At 38.8% G+C, this 25,852-nt stretch overlaps 1 protein-coding gene across 15 annotated transcripts in view; it reads left to right on the forward strand.

Moving 5' to 3' along the window:
• Positions 1 to 25,852, forward strand: part of RBM20 (RNA binding motif protein 20) — a 125,225-nt gene that overhangs the window by 30,651 nt on the left and 68,722 nt on the right. For 2 of the 15 annotated variants that reach the window (XM_083843179.1, XM_083843180.1), the window contains exon 1: positions 13,610 to 17,609. The exons of 10 other annotated variants lie outside the window; for them this stretch is intronic. In XM_083843179.1, the coding sequence (XP_083699305.1) occupies positions 17,596 to 17,609 (14 nt within the window). In that variant the 5' untranslated portion in view covers positions 13,610 to 17,595. Of the gene's footprint in view, positions 1 to 13,609; positions 17,920 to 25,852 lie in introns of those variants that run through there. 3 more of the 15 variants (XM_083843181.1, XM_083843182.1, XM_083843183.1) reach the window with 2 other exon arrangements.

Below are 25,852 nucleotides of genomic sequence, written 5' to 3' on the forward strand. Positions count from 1 at the left end.
CCTGGCTGATGAGAAGCAGAGTAGTAAGCAGTTTGAGGAACACAACACATGGCAGTGGAGTCCTCCTTACTGTAACTAAGTTGCCTGGATCTCGCTCTTTTATTGGAAACTTAATACTACTGCTCCCATCAATGGGAAGACTGGGAAATGGGTTCTTTGGTTTTTCCTCTTTATTCACTCAAATCTGCAGGCAGGGAGCTGAGCTAATGCCGCTCTGTGGTGACTCCGCTAAAAGCCCCTTTGGAGGAAAGGAGAATGGAGATGGGTAAAAGCTTCAGGGCCTTCTAGTTCTGGTCCTTTCTGGGGACTGCCAAAATGGGAGGAACAAAATCTTTAAAGGTATATTTATATTTCATAGAGGGCTGCAGAAATTTCTTTAAGAAATGGGTTATTTGTGTGAAATACTAATTTTAGTCACTTTAAAATTCCATTCTTCAAATAGAAAGTGCTCTTTCTGAAGATTATGCTGTCTTGATTTTTTTTTAAAATCTAACTCTTCTGACCTGATTTGCAGCTAGACACGTTACCTGACTGAATTTATTCCCCTGCATACATGCACACATACACCCAGCACCATTCTTTGTAAGCTAGTACAGTTGGTTTAAGGATGTAATCGCTCTGTTAGCCTTTGCCCCTCTGTATCCCGCTCCTTTCTCTTTGTCACACTAATGATCCGTCACTGCGAAGCTGTCACTTTGCACGCTGGGTGAAACCAGAAAACCTGCGCCTTTGGGTTTTGGAGAAGTTTAATATCTGTCCTGTTCTGGCAACACGAGCCTAGCCTACTTTACAAGTGCATTTTGCCTCTTTGGAACAAATGCAAAATAAAAGCATTGTGTATTCTGTTGCAAGGGGACAGAGGCTTGTGTTGTTAAAGGATCAGTGTTTCGTTATCAGTGCACAGAGGCAATTATTATTGTGGCAGGCTTGCTGCTTTAATTCTTTTTAACACAAACTTGTGAAATGTGACTTTAATTGATACTATCCCGATACCACAAACTGTATATTTTATCCTGTGCATCTGAGGAGCTCCAAGGAAGCCAGATTTGTTCATTTTCTGCAAGTCCACACTGGGAGATGAACTGGGTATGAGTGGGGCTGGTGTGGAGTTGTGCCGTGTCACCAAATGGTGCTGTTCGGTTTTGTCACCTGCCATCTCAGTTTAAAGATGTGCAGGTGTCTCACCAGCTCCTGCAGAAGACTCCAAAGATGCCGTGATCCCTGCCTAACTCTGGGTGATGTGAAACTACTGCTGTAAGAGTTGTAAAGTGCAGTCCATCTCCTGTATGGGGTTAACTCTAAAAGTAGACAGTGTTACATGGAATGTTGATGACGGTGACTACTTTAAGAAGAATGGGGATTCTGCTTCACTGTCTTGGATATACTTCCTACTAGGAAAAGACAAGGTTTGGAAAAGGAAATGTTTAACTCCTGTTCCCTCCAGTAATTTCCTTGAGTCTTCTGCCAGCCAGGATGGATGGAGAAAATGTGTTGTGGGCAGGCTACAAGTAAGCTCCCTGGCTGACTTCTGATCACCTGGTCCCTTGCCTGGCTTAGTGGCTCTTGAGGTGCCAAAAGCGTGTGGTGTTCTCTAGTCCTAGCTTTCCTCAGCTTGCCATAAATCTCCTGGTTTTCTGTACAGCATGCTGCAAAGTATTGGAATTTGGACAATGTAAAGTGTTTTGAATTTGGTTCAATCAAAAAGTAAAGTTTTATGTCTTGTGGCTTTTTTTCTTGGAGGGGGGAGATGTGTGTGGTGATGGCACCTGCGAGCTAGGGCCACTTCTCACACAGAAATTTGGAGACGTGCAGGAGTTGCTCTTGTATTTTTACATACATTTGAATATTTGTTTTAAGAAATAGGCTTTAAGTACTTCTCCAACAAGTGCCTTGACAGCCCAGGTTACATCTGAGGTTTCCTTTATTGAGATAATAAATACTCTTCTGTGGGCTTTTGCATTGGAAAGCAGCAGTAAATTGACCACAGTCTGTTTCTGCAGTAAAAAATTTCTGTCTTTGCTGATTAACGTGCCCTTCCCTTAGGGGAACATGTGTTAAGTAAATTTATTAGGTTGGTGACACACAAAGCTCATTACACTGACCAGCGTTTTAGTTCTCTTCTTGGCCTCTTTTTTAATGTGTAAAATAAAATCCACAAATTACTTCTTGAGAACAAAATGCCATATAATGTCTCACAGGATCCTGAATGCTTGTCACCCTGCTTTCTGTTCTGCCTGGAAATAGAGTGGGGGCAGAAAACTTCTGGTACAGAGGAGTTTCCTCCAGTCCCCACAGAGGATGTTTGTATTTTTGTATTATGTCCATTTGCATTGTTTGCAGTTCTGGATCTCCTCTACTGCCTCACATAAAAATTCTGTCAGAGATTATGTGCAACTCAGTGTGAGGATGGGATCTGAAGAACATGTGGCACTTGTCTCCTAAAACCTCAGACAGAACTATTAGCAAACTAGGGTGAGGTATTTTTCTGCCCCAGGCTCCTCTTATCTTCCAAGCTCTTCCATTAACACATCTTAATGTTCACACCCCTGCTATCCATGTGCTCTGTGCCATCCATTTGTGCCCTGCTCATGGCACATTCTTGTAAGGTCACCTACAGATTTCTACCATCCTGCCAACCAACAACCAAACGTTGGGCTCTTCTCTTTATTTGCCACTTCATTCAAGGTCACTATTCTATTCTGCAGCAACACCTCCTCCCCGTACAGGCAGGGCTTACCCTTTTGCTGACATCTTTCCATTGACTCCTTGAAATGGCCCAAGAGGTTTGCCTCAGGCTGTCCTGATGTGGATTATGCTTGGGAAAGAGTCGCTGATGTATCTGGAGGTGAACGTATTTGTAAGTAATGCAGGAAAGCAGTGGCTGACTGGGATGGTGTTTGTAGCTACCTCCGTCAGCACTATGGGCAAAGAGGTTCATGGATGAAGTGGTGCAAATAAAAAGTTCAGCGGTACTTGAATCCAAGTCAGCTCTCGTGTCTTCTGTACTGTGTTGGATGTTATTTCAATCTTTTGTTTTCCAGCTCCTGGAGAAGTAAAAAGTGCTGACAAACTACTTCATACTTGACAATAAAATTTAAGTGAATCACTTTTATTTTTTTTTTTACATTGCAAAGTATTAAAGGATCGAATTTTCTTTACCAAATAAAAAAGGTAAAATAGAAATTTTCAGGGACTAGAAGTTTATTTCATTTTGTTTAAATGGTGCAAAGAAAAGCAACACCCATCTTATATATTACATAAATTTCTTAAGCAGTCAATCCAGTTTGTTTGGCAGTGGTAAATAAGACTTAAACTCCTCTTTGGATATAGTGCGTATACTATGAGACTGGGCTTGCAAAGCATTCGTACGCATGAGGATTATTTTTGTGTGTAGGCTTTAGAGGATCAGATCTCATCATCTAAGTCTCCAAGGCTTCATGAATGCTTACTGCTTTGCCAGGTCTTTGGGAGTCTTGCACAGAAGAGTCACGAACAACGAGCACTGATAGGAAACACCTGATACATCGGAAGCCAATAAATAAATAAAATAGATAGCTTGTGTTCTAGCATTGAAGCTTTAAAAGAGGGCATGGTGCTGTGTAGGGAGGAGTATCGACCCGTACTCCTGTATGCTTTCTAACAGCATGTTAATGAGCTGAGGTGTTTAAAAAGCAATACTTTGGAGTGTAAAACTTCACAGTTGTGGGCTTATGTGGCAGCTCAGCCTCTTTCGAACTGCAAGTCAGGGCCATTTGGAGCCTTTCCTGTGCAGCATACTGCCTCTTACTGTGCATTTCTCAGTTCTTGGCACTGCTCTGTTTGTCCTCCCCTGCTCTGTATGATAGAAGGCCCTTTTATACTAAGACAGAAACATGCAGAAGAGAAATTCCTCCCACTTTTCTTGTTGATCTGTTCAGTATAACAGACTTTTCTTTTGTATGTCTCTCTTCAAAACATTAAAACCGCCTGTTTTGCTTTGGTTGCTTCTCCACTTCCAAGCTGTATTGTGAGAAAGTTGGTAGCAGTGTTCCAAAGCCGAAGACTTGATTGGCAAGTTTTAGCTGTGAGTAAATTTTCACAGCTGATCCATAAATCCCCGACAGACCATTAGGAGCTTCAGAGCAGCTCTGGCAGGCTCCCCTACAATAATTGTAGTTTTAAGTTTGTTATATTTAGTTTTCTCACCTCTTAACTGGATGCCAGGGAGCCCTCACCAGAAGCACACCACTCTATCAGCTCCGTGTCTACGTTTTACTCCCCGTTGGCAGTTTGTGCAAACAGCACGGTGCGGGAGGAGGGCTTGCTGCTGCTCTCCCAGTGGACAAGGCAGAGAGCTCCCAAGGGTGTGACTTGTGATAAATGGGCCCCTGTTCTGACACCAGACATTTCAGGAATTTGAGGAGACCTGGAGTACATCGCTTCTCACCCCCTGCTGCCTGCCCCTGCTTGTAAGAAACAGCAGAACGACCAAGGGAGGCAGGAAAAAAGCTGCTTCAAGCTTAAATATGACAGAGTAGCTTGTAACTCTGAGACAGACACAGCTCTGAATTTAAAATCTCTGAGGTAATTTTATTTATTTAGCTGTAGCAAAGCTGGCAGTTCTCGGGGTAAGCACCTCGCTAAGAAAAGAACTCTTTTCTCCAGCATGGGCGGCAGCAGTGAGAGCAGCAGGCGTTTCTTTTGGGTAGGGGGTTTTAGTGGTGATGATGCTATTGCAGCAGCTGGAAGCCTGGCTTGGAGACCACGACCACTTTAGGCCTATAAACATACCTTAAAACCAGTGCTATAATGGTTATATTGTCTATGTTAAGCCCTAAAGAATGCCCCTTGCACACATGGGCCCCACGTGGCAGCCTAATAAAGCCAGAGGAGAGGTTCTGATCATTCTTTGGATTTGGATCCTGCTGCAGGGGCTCTGGAAACAAACTCCAATTTGGCTGATTGTTTGGGCAATGAATAAAAATTGCGTGTTTCTTTTGGAAATCTGAACTGCTTTGGCAAGGACGCACTTTCCATCTGGTGGAGCCTGGTGTGTTACCTTGCTGAAGGGAGAAGGGGGCTGTGTGGTAGGAAGGGGGGTGATCGTAGGCAGACTTTCAAACAGCTATTTTTTCTCTTTATAGAAGAGGCTAGGATAAATTAGTTACTGGATGGTCATGCACCTCTTTATCCTTTGCTACGTAAACCAGTCTTTCTTCCCTAGAACCCATCTTTACACAGGAAGGTGAAACATTATCTGAATTACATATGAAAAGGGAAGGAAGAAGAAGTAGCTGAATTTTCAAATAATTATTTTTAAAGCAAGACAGACATTTCATTCGCATTTAAAGATCCTTCAAACAAAAGTCATCAGAAGCTTTGTTGATTAGGGTCTTGTTAGGATAAGGGTAGAGTAAGTAACTATAAATAGCCGTACAGTGAGTGATGACCTCGCTCTACAAACTTTGTGTTGAACTTATGCCGGAGACAGTAAAAATGTCAGCTGACAGCCTTCCTGTAAGGAGGTATTTTTGACTAAGGATCTTCAATAAAAGAAGCAGAATTGGTCATCTCCAATCCTTACTTTCAAGTGCTTTAATGTCATTTGATGCAAGATGTCAAGTGCAATGTCACTCCTGTGGCAGGGATAGGGTGCGCTTGGTGCCAGTTCTGGTATCCGACAATTGAACTAGAAATGCTCAGAGTGATAAATGAGCTAATTGCATCTGTACAAATGAAATGCAGAGCATGTTCCAGCTGGAAGAAAAGACAGCACCCTTCATCTGTATCTCATAATGGAAAAAGTTTTCAGAACCATATGGAACTTCTGATGTGACTTGGGAATGGTGCTGGGTTGTGGAAAATAACACAGTGCTTTTAAGATTCAAACCAAAAGATACTGGGAATGTGGTTACAAAGAAATATCTCCTTAGGCTCACCTGCACAAGTGTGCTCTTTATTGTAAGAAGTGAATGAGTGGGAAGTGGTCATTAGAGGCCAGCGTGGCCCTCCTGTGCTTTCAGGCAAACGGCTTACCGAGATCAGGGGCTGCAGCTCGGGATGGCAGCGTGTCCTCGCTCAGTGGCTGCTGACCAGCAGGATGCTGATGCGAGCTTTCACCAACTCTCAGTGCATCCACACGGCAAAGAAACTTGCAAGTGCCTATTCATGGGAGTCGCTGGAGTGAATCAGGAACCAGTATTTATACATGCAGCAAGTTTACAGACAGAGCCTAACACGAATCTGTAATTAAAGATTGAGCGTCGTTGCACGGGGGACAAAGAAATCTAGGATCCTCCTGCTCATTGTTGCTCTGAATACGTGTGAGGGAGGCAAGAGGACAGTTTAGAAGAGTTGTTTTCATGGCAGTGTTAACTTAGGACCCTACTTAGGCTTCAGCGGTAAGGCTGCTACCCTCATTAAAGCACAATTAATCTTGCTTACGGTGGTGCTTCTAACACAGCTGAGGGTATTGGGGACCTCCACTTGGATAGCTGTCACTTTGGCAAGAATAAATTGGCAAAATAATTTGAATGCTTGTCGTCCAATACTGTTGCCATTTCCACCGTTCCCTGCAGGACAGAAAAGTTCCCCGTGCAGTGCTATTGACCAGGAGGGGTTTCAGCCTGCCCCACTGCAAGAACCTGCCAGGCTGAAACAATGCTGAGCGGCCTGAGGGTTGCTGTTGGGAAGCCGGTGTTTGAGATAGGTTAATCAGAGAGAGGTCAGGAAAGCGCAAAGTGTGAGGGAGGCATATCCAGAAGAAGAATCGATCTTTCTTTATGTGGGGAAAAAATCCTATGTGCTTTTTCCCCGCTTCTTTGGGAGAATCTAGGCGTTATGGTGGCATTACGTCAAGCAACTCCCCCCTCTTTCTGCAGTGCACTTTTGGACTAGTTGGTATCAACGTTTGCTTTTCCAGATATTAATTAAAATGAGAATGAAGTTAAAATTATCTCAAGGTGCAAACTCAGTCATTTGATTTTTCTTCCTCATGAGAGAAAAGTGGTGTGCTTACAATTTTAGTAATTGCGAGAGGTGTCTGACGGGAAAACTAAATGTCTGTTCCTGTGTGGGCTTCGCTTAACTGTGAAGTGGCCGGGGCAATTGGAGGGTTCTCCAACTTGTGTATACGTCTTCGTTGCTCCGAATCCCTTGTACGCTCAAAACAGAACTTTTTTCCTGATGGAAAGGGTGCCTAGACTTATCTAGAGCTATAGCAGGTTATTAATAGAACAGACTGCATTTCCTTCACATAAAAATACGAAGGGCACTTTGCAGAGAAAAAATCCTGCTGTGCCTTTCTGTCTTTGGGACCAGCTCATCACCCAGCTAAAATTAAAAGGTGAAGTCAGGCAGTTCTTACTCTCTATTTTTAAACCGCTTCAGCATATGAATGTGAGTGTGAAATCTTTCTTTAGGCCTCTCTTAACTTAATTACCTACTTATTCAAAATATTCTCTTCTCAAATTGCTGAGCTATAATTATATTCATCGTTTCTATGGACACACTGGAAAAGTGTATATTTTTCTTCTGTTAATGTTTAATTAATTTTATGCTTAATTTGTAGTTCTATAGTTATTTACGGTGATGGAAGTTTCATGGTAAGTGTTTAAAACCCATTTGTATCTGTTTCAAAAAAAAAAAAAGAAAAGACAACTAAATGATATTCTCCTGTATCTGTTCCATGATTTTCTTCTGGAAAATATCATGAAGAAGCCCAGTTAAAAAAAAAAAAAAAAAGTATATTAAAAATAATAATTTTCATTTGACCATAATAATACAAAATGATGTAACTGCTGAAAATGTTTTGTTGTTTTTTTTCTCCGTCTTTTGTTCTATGGAAGCTTTTTTTTTTTTTTTAATTATCTATTTTGTTTCTATGCCTTTTCTTTCGTGTTTGAATAGAAGGGCTGGTGTGACCCCAGTGCATGAAATGCAGGGGAACTGCTTATAAATCATGGATTTGCCAGTCTTCTGCTGATTTGGATATACTGAATTCATCTTCCTGTGTTTCAGCGGATCTACGAAAAATGCGTATCAAATATCTTTGTTGAAATCAGAGTGCTCTTTGCTCGCAGAAATAATGTTCTCCAGACACTTACTTTTAGCCTGCAGAGGGTGTGCTTTCCTCCTTCAAATCATCTCCCTGCGCAGTGCCACCGTCCCGTTAACACTGTGCTGAGAGGTACAAAGGGAAAAGGGCGTCTGTCTGTCTGTTCCCTGTGGCATCTGCTCCTGGATTTCCCTGGCTATCAGGTGTTTGAAGCACAGGCTGTGCCTGCGTTTCTCTTGCACCAAAGGTAGTGGTACTTCTTCAGAACTGGCCCCTTTCACGATGAAAAAGGCACATGTTTCTTTGAATTTTCTTTTGGAGCTGGCGATTGCCTGTCATTTTCTATTTTGCACAATGCTTACGGTCCATACATCTCCATCGTTTCCTGATTTCTTTGCTTTTGTCAGTTGGAGCAGCTGTGGTGTCAGACATCCTCGTGTATTCCCTGTGGTTTCCTACGTGCTGGTCACGTAGTGCTCAAGCTCCTTCATATCATGTCACCTGTGTTTTGTCATGTACTGATCTGAAGCTGGGCGAGTCGATTTCCTTTACATTTCCTTTAATGTCCTAATACTCCTGGAGTGTGCATATGGGAGTCTGTATTTAGTCCCACCTCTGACAGATGAGTGAGTAAACTGTTTGCTGTGGACTGTCTTTAGGGTGGCTGGTGCTTAGGGACGGCAGTAAGTGTGGTTCCATCTCCCCAGGCAATTTCCACGTGCTGCTGACCTGACTGGTGTACTTCCACGTATCTCACTCCTCACTTACCAGAAATACCCGAGATTTCTTATGCTTGGGTGTTGGATGACAGCACATTTGTGTTGCTGGTGAGAACCACGTTGCTATTCGTGGCGTTCAGTGGCAGTATAGTTGGGCAGCCAGACAGTGATGTTAAGTAACCCAGACTTGGAGCTGTGGTCTCTTGGACTCTTTGCATGCCAGTCTCTGGGCTTGGAACATCCCACCCGTGAATTTGTTCCAAGCTTCCACCCCCTCTGTGCCCTCTCCAGAAAACTCTTGGAAAAACATCTCTTGTGTAAATCCTCCTGGCTTGGTTGGCCACTACCCCTCTGTTTGTGCCATCCTGCCTTGTTGCCTGGTTTTGATTTCAGATTGAAAATTTGTCAGCAGAGATTTGTGAGTGTTTTACCTCTGGTAAAGAAACATATAGGCCTCTAACATACAAGCGAGTGGCCTAATTCTTTCATGAGTGAAATGTTGCATTTTTGGAGTTAAATATGGACGTGAAGTTCACCTAAACAGTGTGGTTTTCATAGGGCTAGTTACATTCATAGATTTTCTTTTTTCCTACTGCAGACTGTAGTCCAACATCAGAAACATTACCCTGGCAGTACCCCCAAAACTTTTTCTGCTGTCATCTTTGTCTATATTTGCTGCTATTTAGCTTTCAATATTCCATTTTTAAAAAATATTTTTATTTCTTGTAAATGAGCATGGGTATAGTACTATTTCACTGAAGCCCCATTGCTTCAGTGTGCTTGCGTATGTGCCTGAATCTTGACCAGATCAGTGGGTTTTATCTGTGTTCAAATACTTCTGCACTTGAAATGGAGCCTGAAGAATTTGTCCTCTGGAAGCTTAGATTATGTTTTCACCATTAGAAATGAGGCACCTGACAGCATTAAGTGATCAGAAGGATTTCCAGCCATGGGCAAGCAGCCATTATGTATATATTAATCCAGAGAAGGAAATTTGGACAGCTTTTGATTTAGTAGTGCTCATCTGTTAAAGGTAAGCTGAAGATCAGCACAGCAATTACATTTAGAATTGATCAGAGTACTGAAAGGGAGAGGAGAAGTTTATGGTATAGTGCAAATCTAGTAGAAAAGCTTGTTGTACTTTTAAACGTCCTGAAAGCTGCATTTCTCAACAGGGCCAAGTGAGCCATTATATGATTACTATGCTGGTTTAAAAATATCCTACCAGCTTTGTCTCATTTTAAAGCAAATTCTAAATTCTCTAACATCCTGTTTGATAGATTGGATTACATTACTACAGAACTTAAAGAAGTGTTTCTCTCTCTTTTTTTTTTTTAGCAGTTTGAGCATTTATACATTTGTTTGAATGCTGTAGAGCTCAGATAAACAGATTTTTTATTTATTTGTTGGGCTAAACATTTTATTTTAAATCTAGACTATAAAAATCTCATGTTCTTCAAAATGTTGATTTAGATAGTTTTAATGGTAGATTTTATTCAGAGAATAATCTTTTTCTTCTTTTTCTTTTTTTTTTTTTTAATTTCAAATATGATACATGAAATGTGTGTATTTGAGTGGATAATAAAACTAAAGAGCTAGGTAAGAAAGCGGTGTTCACTGAAGCATACAAAACTCCTACAGAGATTCCTGTCACCTGATGTGAGAACAACTGAGGAAAACCAGAGGGAAGTAATTTGTTGTGTGGCATATTGTGCAGGTGGAATAGAAAGCATCCCAGCAGTATTGATAGATATATGTAATATATAAACTTTTATTTTTATGTGCACGTATGTCTTTTGGTGCGTGTTTGTGTGCTTATATACAGTTTTATTTATTTAACTCACTCCTATTTTAGAGAACATTCACAACTTTAGCTATTATTATTGCTAAGATTTTCCAACAAATTAGTTCTCCATTTTGGCCTCCCACACAGCTGTTGTGTCCTCCAGTCATGCAAGAGCTGTGTTAGAACAATGTTGTGTACAACAAAAGACATTGTCCGAAAGGTCCGTTGGTTTCTTACCACATTTTTGGGGCAGTCTAGGTCAAAGCATGAATGTTGATATGATGGAAACTGACTTCATAGTTTTAAGACATTTTCAAAACAGGCAAACCAGAACTGTTCCAAATTCCCCCTGATCCTTTGGCTTTTCTGTTGGCTGAGATTTCAGATTGTTGCATGGCCTATTGCATGATGTCACTTTTATGGCAATTTCTGTCAGGTATTCCGTCTATGATTTTTATCACATTCATAGTTTGTGATTAGGTTAGCATGACCTGATTGTTTGAACATTTGGGATTGTGGCAGAGTTTAGCTGCTAAGAATGTTATGTGAGCATGGCTTTATATCTATATTTATAGATATATATTTATTTATTTAGAGATATATAGTTATAGTGTGTGTGTGTGTGTGTGCATACATATATATATACATACACACACACATACATACCTAAATATTTTCTTGAGGTGTGGGTAATACCCCTGTGGCGTACCGCCTTAGGGATACTGGAGGCTTGAAAGTAAAATGGGAATGCTGTATGGGAAAGCCAGCCCAGAGGTCTCATTTGCTGAGCTCTATGCAGATTGCTTCGTCAGGGGCTTGTCTTTGTCTTCCTGGAAAAAAATGCTGCGAGGAGCACGGTGGGATCTGTCAGCCCTGGGCTGTCTGTGAAGGGATCCACTGTGATATGAAACTGCTGCGGGTTGTTGACCCATGCTGGCTTTGAGCCATGGAGCAAGTTCCACAGAAATGGATCTAAGTGCTGTTGTATAAACTTTGCTTCACATGACAGAAGTGGTGCTAGTCCCTTGCTGGCAAAGGGCACGTCCGGCTTCTCTTGCGGCGGGAGCGAGCTCCGCAGCATGCTCATCATGCGCCAGAAATAACAGGCGATGCTGGGCATTCCTCCTGGGGAGAGCGGGCAATATTACAGGTGATTATGACTATACAAAACACAGGGTTTGGCTGTTGAGTTGCTCCCTGGTACATTCTCTAGGTAGCGTTTGCCTTCAGCAGCTGCCCGCGAGCAGTCCTTTCTGCCCCTACCAGCACAGGGACCACTCACTGAGTGGTCTGGGACGGTGACCTTAAATTGCTGTGCTGCCATCAAGGGCCAGCACTTGAATCCTACTGCATACTGAATAGAAGTTGCTAACCACTGGGGAGTCTTCAAATCACCTTGCTGGTCCTGAAAAACTATATCCCAGTATCGTTTCTCTGAGCTAACTAATCCACTGCAAGAATGGATTTAGCAAGACGATTTATCAGTGGAGATTTGCATCGGTACGTAATTGGTTAAGGATGTAAGCTGAAATTTAAATTTGTACTTAGATATGGGTTTTATTTAAAACAATATCCTACTTAGGATTACAGTAACATATTTTACAAATCATTCTTCAGAGCTCAAATGGCTATATTATATATGAAGAACGGATTCAGGAGGCTTCACAGTATTAGTGATTATCTTGTAATGTTTTCCAGATGGCAGAACGTGACGTAACCTATACTGTCCAGTTTCACCACACCACATATTCTGTCACACCCAATAAGTAACCAAGAGACTATTAGAAAATAACTTGTTAATTCAAATGTTCCTTACTACATTATGAAAACTGCAGATTAACAAATCACGTTGGTGAATACCAGAAGATTGATTGCTTCTCAAAGCTCTGCAAGAACTAGATATGCTACTTGGATTAGCTAGCTCAAACTATGCTTTGGTGAATGAATTCCATTTTCCTAAGGGCTGTAAGGTAGTTTGCATCTGTTCAACTATAAATTTCTCTAGCGGCGCTCAGTAATTCCCATTCTTGTTCTTTGGAGAAGCAATGGGAATATTTATTGGTTGTTGTTTGCATTGATCTGAAACAACTACATCGCTAGTTGTGTGGGCATGGTGGCTAAATTCAACTTAATTGCAGCTTGCAGTTGCTCATAATTCTGCTGATGTTCATGCAATAATGTTGTTTACTAACTGGTGCTTTTATTAGGCTCACAGACCATCATTTGAATGCCAAACCCATCAAATTTAAGTAGGCACTTAGCTCAGGATTTTCTCAGCATTAATTGAAGGCGTCAGGGGTACTGCACTGGGACAGGTGCAGTCTTGCTGTGCAGAGGCAGGATTTGAGGAGTACAAGGGGAATGAAAGCTCCTGGTGCATCCTGACATCTAGCTGTGTAGATTTTCTCACTTGAACCCACATCCAAGAAGTCTTTAAGGGAGATTAGGACTGTGGTAGGAGGTTTCAATGCACTGGCAGTTGTCCTGTGGAGTGGGTTTTGTAGGCACTTCTTCAGGCTATCCTACCCTTTGATTAAGCCCAGGAAAAACGGGTTGCAGAGAAGAGTAAGAGATACATAAATACACGGTATTAACTAGCTTCTGGAAAGGATGAGAAAACTTCCTGAAATGGATTTAATATCTTGCAGTGGTCTCATCATCTAGGGAGCAGCTGCCCGTAGGCTGCCATCGGTAGGCCGCAGATCACTGATCTGGCACCTTCTGCTCTGTCTGTAGGCATTCAGGCAAGCAGGCCTGCAAAAGGAGCTGAAAAACACTCTGGAAAGAAGAGCAGCTTCTAACATAATCCTAGTTTCAATGGTTGTGCCATGCTTGCTTGTTTTACCCCATGACTTCCTCGTGTGGTTTTTATCATGCACGGCATTACTGGGCTGGTGGATGTTTTAATTTTTCCTTTATCGTGTCTCTGGGGAATTCCACAGTTCAGTACCAAAACATCCCCTTGTATGGGAGGAGGGAACGAGGAGAGGTTTGCATGGTGGACGTCTCATTTTACAGTTTCCTGATGATCTTCAGTTTGGCTGCCCGTAAGGAGCGTTTGTTGTTCACAGTCGCTCAGCCCAGGCTTCTTTATTGACTCAAGCTGTCTTTGCTGGATGCAGCATTGCTGGTGATGAATGTGCTTTGTCGTTCTGATTTGCATGCCTTGTCGTGTGAAACAAAATTAATGATGGTGGCTTTTGGAAATAGAAGAATAGCTGAGAGCTAATTTCATTTTTCATTTACTGTTCCTCCAAGTCCATGGGAAGGGCTGCAACGCTCGGTGTTACGTAGCCTCTTTGCCTCTTTCTCTGTGTCTTCTGCAAAGGCTGTGTAGAAAATGGGCTCTCCAGCGATTAGGACAGAGCAGAGGAAAAAGTCCTGAAAGGATGGCATTTTCACACCTTTCTTTCCCCAGTCCTTCTCCCTTTCCTCCCCTATTCCTCAGCAACTTTTCCTTCAGGTTTTCTCACACACAAAATCTTGCTAGCCTTCCGGATGTCCTCTTGTACCCTGATCTGCCAGATTCCTAGTTTCTCCTCTACCAAGTCAAGGTTTTCACCTTTTTGTGTAAGAATTGGTTGCTTCCTCCTCACCAGCTAAACCCTGTGTATGTAATACAAAGAAGAAATATCCATCACTTTGTCCCATTGGTAAGAAATAATGTACGGAGTCGCAGCAGCTTTGACGCCTGGAGAGGTTTCTGCTCAGAAAGCCAACCCACTGACCTGGGTTAAGACAATGGGAATGAATTTCAGCTTTTGGCTGTCTGAGAGAGCCCAGAGCTGGCAGAGAGGACTTTTTGTTCTGGAAGTGTAACATTTATAAGAGGCCTGAAAATCCTTTATTACAAGCAGCTTTCTGGCACTATGTGGTCTCTACTGTAAAAGCATTGAGTTTGTTGATGAAGGTGGGGGACATTACCTTCCAGGTTAGGAGCAGTGACCCTATATTTTAAAGAAATTGTATAAGGCAAGCCAAAATCCTGCCTCGAGGGATTTTTGGCATGACAGAGCACTGCTGTAAATGTAGATTTTGTTAGCTCAGTATGCACGCTGCAGGTCTTGTAGCCATATAGCTCAGCGGGCATACCACAGGTCTCGTAGCCATAAGCACAAAAGGTCAGGGCTGTGTTTAGCCTGTAACTATCAAGTCTGTGATACACTATTAGTCATAGAAACTTGAGAATTTTGTTAAGATATTCCGAGGCTGATTTTGATATATTGGAACAGCTTTTAAAAATCCATCACAGCTTAAAGTGGCTGAGCCAGCATGAAAGGCAGTCGATTGAAACACAGTCTTTAAAAGATATTATTCCTCATGTGGTTTGTGATATTTACAATCTTCTGTTCATTGTGAGAGAAAATTTATCTGTAAGTGTAAAAACTGTCTGTCTAGAAGTAAATTATTTATGCATAATATAGTTAAAATATTTTCATGTAACTTTCCAGTTGCAGGAATAGCATGAGATCATTTTAGCAATATTAGTTTAAAAATTTTTTAGGTGCATATAAGATTTTTTTTAATGTTGCAGATCATTCTTTAAAATACTTAATTATTGCATTGATCTTCTCACCTCAGCCCTCAGTTTCTAATAAATCCTAGTTAGGCAATTTTTATATTATTCAGTAGTGCTTTAATCACTGTATTTTGTGGTTGTTTCCTTAGAACAGTGTTTATTTAAATCAGCTATGTCAAACAATTTTTATTGGAAAGATACACAGAAAACTATGAACCAGTCCTGCATAAATTGCTTATTTTCCTTAGTCACTTTTTCTGTTTAAAGGCGGAAGTTTTTATGAATCAGTCAAGTGACAAATGGATGTATTAGTTGATACCCATCTGCTTGTTCTGTCCTGAAAAAGAGCCAAATTGCAGGGGACAGGGTGGGAGCAAAAGTGCATGGAATATATAGGTCTTCAGTGTCTAAACAAAAAAACAAAACAAAACAAAAACAAAACAAAACAAAACAAAAAAAACCAAAAACAAAACCAGAAACCCCACGATCTGTTTAGTCTCTTATGCTAATTGCAGAAAAAAATCTATATACATACATATGTATTTTTTCTTACAGAACTCAGAACAGATTACCAAATTGTATTGCCTAGCTTTTCCATGAGTAGTCGTTCAACTCGAGGCAATAACGAGCTGGCTGTCTTGCTCTGTGCAGAGAGTCCTGTGAGTTGGTTAGGTAGGGAATGACAGCTGCAGAAAGCAGCAGTGTGGATGGGACAAGCAAAATGGGTAATCGCTTTCATGAGTGTTATCTGTCATATTATTTATTGGCCAACATTAACATACTGTTGCACATCAGATAATTTTACTGTAATTAGATATTTTCTGATATATTAAACACATGCCTCACATTTGTTCTTATCAATGTACTTCTGCTCTTGAAGGCACTTGCAAAAATATGCTATTTTTGTGCTTATACTCCAGACATGTTAAACACAGAAATTTAAATTAGTTCAAGTAGCTGTTATTTTCTGAGAGATAATGGCTTATTCTTATTTTAAATTCTTCTTTTCCATTCTTGTTTATATATTATATATATACAGAAGGAAAACATGTTTTGTCTGTGTCTCATCAAGAGGATTTGTTTCTTTTTTCCAATGGCACACAAACAAAACACATGATCTTCTAAAAGCAGGAGTTTGTTTTCCTGGCAAAGTAAGTCTCTTTGGGAAACTGGCAGGTCAAATTCATCATTGCTTGCAAGCTAAACATATATAACACAAAAGCTATTTAGGCATGCCTGAATTCCACAATGTTATTTTGAGTTACTTTTCAGAGCACTTACAGGGGGGAAAAAAAAAAAGACATTTTTTTTTAATGTTCAGCAATTTATTTTTTTATTTTTAACCAGGCTTAGAAATAACAAATTCATTTAAATTTGCAAAGACAAATATTTTAAATAAGAGGGAATGTACGTTTGGGAAAAAATGTTGTGGAATAATTCTAATTTCAACTGCTGATTTAATAAGGGGTTTTATTCTGTTCTATACTGATACTTTGTCAAATGTGGCTAGCTAATTAATACCAAATAATACGTGTCCTTTCAGTAACTGTATGTAGATTATTTTTACCCTTTGATTTCTTGAAACTTATGTTATCATTTGTTATTACCTTGGAATCCTACTATACGTGAAGGGTTGGAAAGTTAAATATTAGTTATTTATGAAGTTTATGAAGGTTGTTGGTAGGATTTTCTTTTAGTATTTAGAGTAAAATACAAATGGTTGATTATTTTTTTCTTGTATGCTTTTAAAAATCATTCTTCGACTCTTTTTGGTGAAAATGTATGCAGCCATGTGTTCTAGTCACAATGCAGAATTCCTAAAATGATTGCAACTTCAGAGGGCATTTTTAGAACTTAGTTTCTGTTTTCTTGGTTTTTCTTTATTTTTCTTGGGTTTGGGATTTTTTTATTCAAAAAATCTAGTGTGTACTTGTTTTATAGAATCCAGAAATAAAACATCCCATTTTTAAATAAACCAAAAAATTTTTCTTGAAAAGGGGCTTCCTATGTAAGATAGCCCTAAAAGGAAAACAAACAAATGAACAAAAAACACCTTTGTTCTACTGTTTTGAAAAGAACTCTGTCTCAGCTAAAAAGCATAGCTGCTTTCTACTGATGAAATTGAATATATCAGAAGCTGGCGTCTTTAATTGTGTTATGAAATTCTGAAATTATGCAATAGAAAAAGAGTGGGTCTAATACTTGGTTGCTGAAATGAAATTATTATTAATTAATAGCATCTAGTTATTATCGTCAATGTATTTACTATATGTATATTTTAACCTGTGGGCTGTAACAAAATGTTAACTTACAGACTATTCTTGCCTTAAGTTCAAGCACCTTGTTCCCTTTCAAAAGATAAACTTTCAATAGGCCAGCGCTTATCTGCCTGGCTTCCTGGCTGGCTGAGATTTAAGCTATACTGGCTCAAACAACGCACGCAGTCGAACCTTGCTAACCTATGTGAGTGCTCAGCAAGAACATGGGGAATTGCTGAATTCTTATCAGTAAGAGGAAAAACTCAAAAGCAAAGATAATGAATCAGAAAAGGTAGCGTATTCATTTAACATGATATGGGTTTATAATAATTACTTCAAGTAAAATTTAATAGTTAATATTTCTTTTATAAGTTCATAAAAATGAAGAGGACATCTTACTGCTATGTGTGGCTACTAGATCTTCTGTGAGAAGTATTTATGTTTATAATGTGTAATATTGTGGAGATTAGCAAAAGGCAGATGAAGGTCTCTTTTTTTTTTTTTAAATTCTTGCTGTGAGTGTAATGCTGGTGGTCTTTGTAAGGAAAAGATCTACTTCTGTTGAAAGGATAATGCACAGAAACAAGAGAAAGGACCTCAAGGTAGGATTTATTTTTCTTGTTCCTATTGCCCTTGACAAACGTGTTTTTTTCTCAAACTTGGTTCAGAGAAGTTGTTCTCAAATATGTTGCAGCAGATTCAGATGCCATTATATGAAGTGCTTAATATGGTCTGCAAAACAAGTAACTCTGTGATAACTGTGCAAGTGTTCTCTGCTGCTCTCAGACGGTCTATTTTTGACCTGGAGACCAGTATCGAGTCCTGGATTTTGTCAGGTCAGGGGGTGGACTCCAAAGACTTTATCTCTTTTTTTTCCTTTTGTTGACAACATATCCTTATCCTTCCTGGGTCCTGGAGTGACTGCTTGATAGTGTTGGTATTTAAAATACCTAGATAGGAGAAGTCATGGAAATTCCTTTTCTATTTTTAAGGATGCTCATTAAAGTTGCTAGCAAGGCTCAGTCAGACACAGGGGTATGGGACAAGACTGGGGAAGAACACTATCAGAGAGACCAGGAATTCATAGAAAACTGTGTCACCTTCAAGATAGCTTTGTTAGAGAGATGTATGAAATGCATAAATTAGGGTTAAATAAGCATAAACAAATTGCAGATATTAACTATTATATATACATCTTCATTTATTTATTTTTAGCAGGTAAACTTTTAGAAAAAGTATTTTTTTTCTGGTGCCTTTGGGAATTTTTTGATTAAATGATTTTTTTTTGTTTTTAAAGAACGTTACACTTATTTAAGAAACAGTTATTCATGTGCTTTTTTAGATTTACTCTTAGATAAGCAGCTGACACTCAATTATACACATAATATAAAGAAAAATAATATATACACAATATGTAATATAATAATATACAATATATGTAGTTATATATATAAATATTATAAAGGAAAATTAAGAACAGAGGGGGGATGTCAAATTCTGTGCGAAGTATTCAAACCGTGAAGAGGTGCGTGGTCTTTGGAGTCTGGCAGTAGCCAGATTCATTCACGTCCTTAAATTGATTTTTGCTTTAACTGCTTAATGTTTTATCTTGACACTTCCCCTCTGCCCCAAATTTGTGGACCTTGCAATGTCAAAAGAGCAAAGCAGTTTAACAGTAGTTACTACTCTGTCTGTGTTCGTGGGCTAATAATGCAGAATTGCATAACTAACAAAGTGTAGGTTTTAATTGGCTTCATTTGTATTAAATTTAAAACGAGAAGAAATTAATGTGAACAAATTAACTATGAAAATTTAAGAAATCTGCAGAAATAATGCAGAATTTAGTAGGAGAAATTATGAGTAATGACTTAAAAAAACACAACTATTTCAGAGTTGTGCATAGCTTTCTATTAGAGCAACACTTAGGGTAAATATGATTGATGGCTTTGTCAAAATGGTAATTTTCTCTCTGTTTTCAGTCTTTTTCGTATAGTAACAACTTTTATTGGGGAGGGAGAAGTCAAAAGGAAAGAGAAGAATTAATTTATTCAATAGAGGTGTTTAACTAGTAAATGGTTCCCTACCTAAAAACACGTTTGCAAAATTTAAGCAGGACTTTGGAGGATGAAGTGAAAATGCTTGAATTTACGTATGTATTATCAAAAAAAAGAATGTTCTTTTGTGTAGTCAGGCAGTGTGTAAAAATGCACTTAGTAAAATTTTTAAGGTGATTCTCTTTCTTCAGCTTAATCATACTGCGTGAAATGAGTATTTTTTTCTCATGCAAACCTGAAATTTTCATTTTGTTCGGTGGTTACTGAGGTTTTTTGTGCCACCTAAAGCGGTATTTTTATGCCTACTGACATGAACTATCATTGTGTTAACAGCAATGGTGGTGAATTATACCTGAAAAAATTAATTGGATAAATAATATGCATTTGAGCTTGCATTAGTGTAACCTGGCACAAGATAGCATTTAACATATGTATCTGTATCATCTCGGGCAGCGGGTGCAAAGCTCTGTATGAGGAGTAAATACTGCCTCGGACAAAGAAAAACTGTGGAATTCTTTCATCTTTCAATATAAATTCTTGGTTGGTGACAGCAGCGTCGCCCCACTGGCAGTTTGTGCAGTGCAGCAGCTCATTTATGAGGTCTCCCCTGGATATTGTCAAGGCGTTAACTGCTGCCTGCTTCGGTTTCAGTGGTTTGCAGCGTCTCTCTCACATGGTTTAGTGTAAACTGGTTTTAAAAGGCTGGGAATAATTTTGTGAAATCTGTCAAAAGAATACTCAGAATATTTCTGTAGCAAATAAAAACAAGTGCTGCGTGTTGGTACTGAGTAAGATTAAAAAGTAGTAAGAAGAGCTGAAGATATTCCTTGATTTTAGTACTTATTCAAATCAGTATAGACAATTTCTCAGTTACCAACTCATTTGAAAAACAGGAATTATTTTAAAACCACAGAATAAATCTTAGCCTAATCACCCCCTTGTTGTTCCTGGAAGGACAAAGCTCTTCGTATCATTCAGGAAAATGTTGACACTCTATCCCATGAATTACTATTCTGATAAATTGTTTCTGTTGCAGTCCTCCCTGTTAGCATTACGCCTGTATTAAATACAAGCAGTCCTACTTGTTTTGTTAAATAAAACAATCAGGATCATGCAGCTTGGTCAGTACTTGTCTTGGGAGTTTGTAAGTCTGGCTACGTAAATTTAAGTGCTCTTGTAAAAAGTGTGTGAATTTAACAGCATAGGCTGCTCTGAAGTACTCTCCGATTGTATGGATTTTAAGCATAGATTAATCCCCAGTGATTCCCAGGGCTAGATAAGTAAATATGAGAACATTTACCTGTTAAAAAGCGTATGATCTGTTATACAGTGGATAGCATGTTGGTTTTGGATCTGTAGACTTGCCATATGGAGGGAATTCATCTTCTCTTAGTGTCATTCATCTGTCTTGAAAAATCTCTCTCTCTCTGAAAGCGTAGGGGAGAACTGAAAAAGCAGAAAAAAAGAAATACATTGCAGAATGAGCTTCTTTGGTCCCAGTCAGATCCTCTGTGCTTTTCCAGTTAGAGTTGGGATTTCTTCCTTAAATGACCTATCTTCGAGGATTTAAAAAGCCTCTATTTCTGTAGGAGACATAGCTTAACCTTTGCAACACTTTGCATTTTGTATGTTAAAGCTTGTCATGGTGACTTTTTACATTTACCAAAACCGCAGCTCTCAGGCTTTTCATGTATCACGCAGATACCACGGGTCAGCAGGGCATTAGAGCTGTGCTGAACGCAATCGGTTCCTTGAGTAGTATCTGGCTGTCCTTTCGCTCAGAGTTACTGTTCTAACACAATGAGCCGCAATTTTCTGTCTTGACTTTAGCTGGAGTGAAAGCTATAGCATAGCAGCGGCGTTGTGGGTTTTTGTAGCAGATTTTCCTCAGTGTGGTTTAAATATAATGTTTCTTGGTAAGTGGAATGGCAAAGGAAATCTAGCGGTCATGTTGCTGATGCAGCAATGTGTATCAAAGACCGGAATTGCTAAACTGTGAGCTAAACTTCCCAATTGTGCCATGACCCGCTGCAGATAGCACTTAAGCAAGCGTGTGAAGGAGTTTAGCTGTAAGCTATTCATTTGTACAATATATCAAATGTCTCCTTGTTGGGACAGGTGAGGATTATTTAGATTTTAAAAATACTCCGAAGTCGTTGTTGAGGCATACTAATAAAATCAGGAAATAATGACCTTCCTTCAGAATAATTTGCTCTGGAATGGTTCTTTACAGGTACCTTTCTTCCCACTGCATATATGTTATAGGCATATAACTAGTCAAATTATGCAGTTTAAGAAATCTTAGTACACCAATAATATCTTCTGTCTTGTTACCTGCAAAGAGTAGCAGGGAGCATGAATTTTTTTCTTTCCAGGAACATGCAAATACATTTTATATTCCCTGCTCTCTCTTCATCATATTTCAGAGTGTGGCTGTAAAAAAATTACATTTTTAGAGACTCCTGTTCAGCTCTGACAATCATGCTTGCACACAAAGATGCAAAAACCATTGTTTGTTATTCCTAAGTACTGCTGTAGCCTGAAGTTTTTCTTTTCAGCATTAACAGTTCTTTCTCTGATTCTTGCTTGAGGAAATGTGTCAGGGAATCCCATGCTGATATCTAAGCATAATAAATGCTAATGTCCAATATTAAGCTTTGTTAAACAATCCATAGAATCTGTAAATACTGAATTCCTAATGTAATTAATAAAGGTCAAATAGAAACTTTGGCTTCATTGGGCAGGAAAATAATCCTGTTGCATCTAGTTTCAAATCTTCCTGTATGAATAACTGATGTGGAATAGTTTGAAGCCCAAGCCTAACAAATTCTTGTCAATGGACTTTAAGTCCTAGAGCTATGATATTCATGGAAATTCGTTTACATTAACATTTTGGGCTTAAGAGAGAAACAAAACAAAAATAACCTGAAAAGAGTCCAGGGAGGTGTTGGTAACCTTGGCCCCCTTAAGAGCCCTTGGAATTAGTGATTTTTCCTTCGTAGCACAATTGAGACACAAAACCACTGTTTTCTTTAACAAGAATGCTTGGACGCCCTCCAATCAAGTGTGAACAAAGAGTTGTCTGTCAAGGTCCCAGGAGCTCCACATCTGCTTTTTAAAACAGGATGTGGGGAAGGGTAAAAATCCACTACATCTGTGACGCTAACATGGTTTGGAGAACACCTGGAATTACCAGACCCAGCATTTGACGCTTCCCTCTGGAGCTCATTTCTGACAGATTAAATGCTTTAGGGGCCAGGTTCCTGAGCTGTGTGGGAGCGCGGTGCTGGGACACATTTTCCACTGGAGGACCTGGCCCCTAAAATCTGAACCTAGTAATTCTCCTTTAGAAAATAATAAAATCATTTCAACAAATAATTTCTGTTTTTATTTTATTTTTAAGTTACCAAAAAAAAAAGTAATTTTTAGTTCCTTTCAGTATCCACTAAAAAATTTTGTAAGGAAGTGCATTATTATTTATGCCTTTATTTTTGTAAATTAACTTCTTGTTAAGCTGATTTCACTAGTATGATTGTCCAGTAAGATAGAGAACGTAGAACACACAAACAGGTTGTGTAACAGGTTCATTCTGTGCCTGAAGGGGCACAGATAGCTGAGCGTTTTAAGTAGAACCTAAAAATGTTCCCACTGATCAACGTGAAGTGAAAACAGCCCAGGTATGTCACACTATCAACCAGCTTTTAGCAGAATGTAATTCACCACTTACTCAGGTCATTGGCTAACTAATAAAAAGGAGAATAAGCATTTTGGTGGGCAGTTTGTGGAAGGAAAATTGTTTCTTGACTTTTCTTTTTGATTATTCATCTATCTCGTTTTCAACTAAAGATGTCGTCACTTGGTGAATTTTGTCAACAATTTCAAAGAAGTTTCGTTTGTTCAGAGTTTTGTTCTGTCACTGCATGTCATGTCAAAACGATTTGTTGGGTGTCTTTGTTTGCAGTGGGGAAACAATGGTGGGCTACCATGTGCTGACTCTAAAACTTATAGAAATCAGGAACAGCAATAATAAAAATGTGTCTAGGCATGGTATAAAAGTTCTGCTTTCTATTTTAAAAAAGTATTTGAAGCGGTGGCCCAATTAGCTGCGTATTAATATGTGTAGTAGAAATAAAGATAGAAATAAAGATTGTTCAAAATACATTTTGTAATATATTTTAGAAAGTAGCTGTAGAAAAAAAATTTAATTACTGTCATCTATATTTCTGGAATTTTAAACCTCACAGGAGAGCTCTGTAGTGGGAAGGTTGACAGACGGATTTGTAATTATATGTTCTTGAAACTAGTAGGTGAGTATGGTAACGACCGCCTTGTGTGTTCACTCATCATTTGTGATAGCACGACTGAGCGTTTCAAACTGAATTTTCAAAGCGTTTGATGTTTTCAATACTGAAATAAATTGCGTATTTTGGAGGATATGCAGTGCAGATGAAGAGGCAGCTGAGTGCTTTAATTCTTGTTTTGTTTTTACGGCAAATAGCGAAAGTTGAGGATGTTCATGGGTTGTTTTCTTTGTTTGTTCTGGTCAGCCGAAGTTCTGCTGTTTTCTCAGGAGCACTGGTTTGAATGATGTGAACTTGTAAAATATGATTCTTTCAGAAGTAATCCTCAATTACTAAGAAGGATGATTGTTTCATCTCTTACAAAACTGTCTCCTTAGAAAGTCTTTAAATTGCAACAAACTAAAATAGAGCTAATGTCAGCGGGGTTGGTTACATCCTTTTTAACAGAGAAGTCTTCGAAATACTGAAAATGTATCACTGGATATATCTACTTCATAATTTCAAACAAAGATAAAACTGAATAGTTACTTTAAATTTAACAAACAGAGAATGTTTTAAATGGAAAAGATTCTGAAATTAGGTGGTGGGAGGAAAATCCTGGTGACAAGAACTTTTAATCTGGATCACAGGTTGTCTTCAATTTCTTCTGTCAGTTGTAAAGCTGTGTAATCCTCCATAATCTAAAACAGGGTATGCGCTGTATTTTTTTTTCTCCTGTGAAATAAAGTATCTGCTAAAGGAGGGGAAGAAAAAAAAAAAAGAGTAACGGTTAAACGAACTGCATGTAACTGAAATTTTCCCAGTTACTTGGGAAACAGTAATCATATTTGCTATAACTTAAAGCTATTTTCCGTTGCTGTACGGCTGGCAATCCGTTAACCCTTAGAGAAATCTGAATTTCTGTATTGCTCTTCTGGGGCATTCGAGTTGCACGCTGTTAGAAGCCTCTGCTCTGTTGGCTTGCTGGAAAAAGTCACAGTGAACATTTCTGTGGATGTGGGCTGTTAGAGTGGAAACATCTTGCATAATATAAAAGCCATCTCATTATTTGTGAGCAAAAGGAAATTGTTTATGTTAAAAATTGTTTTTGAAAAATAGTAACCTCTGGTGCCAAGCTTCAGTTGGCAATTTTAAATCCTTTTCAGTCAAAGTTTATATTTCCAAAGTAATTTTTCAAGCAACTTTTAAGTACATTTCTGTACTCCTGAGAGGCAGAGTGTAACAAAAGTATGGGAAAGATGAAAGACCAAGAATGGGGTAAGCAAAAACAATGAATCACTCAAACAAGGCATTTCATGAATATGTGAGGGTGGTTACAGTGTTACATAATTTCTGTTTCTTTGAAGTTAAAATATTAATATTAATGCTGGCAATGAAGGAAATTTTCCTGAAATCCTCACTGTACTCAGTAAGCAGCGTTCTGTGCTGTCCAAAGGGTACAGAGAACAAATGCAAAAGCGTTTTGATGTTATAATTAAATGTCAGTATACTACAGCCGTTGGAAGAATGTGAGCCTTTCATGTCAGTTCTTTGATGCATTTGTCATTTTGGGGTATATACAAAAGGTATATTACATAAATATTGTTAATTATAATCAATCCACATACTATAATACACAAGTCAACCGATTAAATCTTACTGCATTTTAATGTTGCATTTAAAATTTTGAAATGATCGAAACTTAATTTTTTCTTTTGCATGAGTTAGAGTTCTAGAAAGGGCTTCATTTTTTCATCTATAAAGCCATCTCTATCCTTTATGGAATCATTTTTGTTGTTTTAGTTCAGGGAAGGTGTTCTCCACATGAAAATATGGTAGTCTTTTACATACCCTTTAATACCAAATGGAAATACAAAGCTGTCACGTACATCAGGAATCCCTTCCGTACATCATACAATCTCATCTTTCTTCTGTAGATGATGATGATTATTTTTTTTCTTGGAGATTATGATTTTTGGATTTTGAGACTTGAACCTAATTGGCTGCTCTGAAAAAAAATAGACTTTGTCTCGGATTCCTTTTGATTTTTATATCCAAACAGATTTTTATTTATTTTATTTTATTTTCCCTGGGATATGTAGGACCAAAATATTTGGGAAATATCTGGTTATCTGTGAAGATTAATGACTGGCATAGAGGGAGGCTGAAATTACAGATAATGCAATAATCTGCTATTATAA

The sequence above is a fragment of the Anser anser genome (assembly GCF_964211835.1).
Source record: "Anser anser genome assembly, chromosome: 7".
Classification (NCBI taxonomy): Eukaryota; Metazoa; Chordata; class Aves; order Anseriformes; family Anatidae; genus Anser; species Anser anser.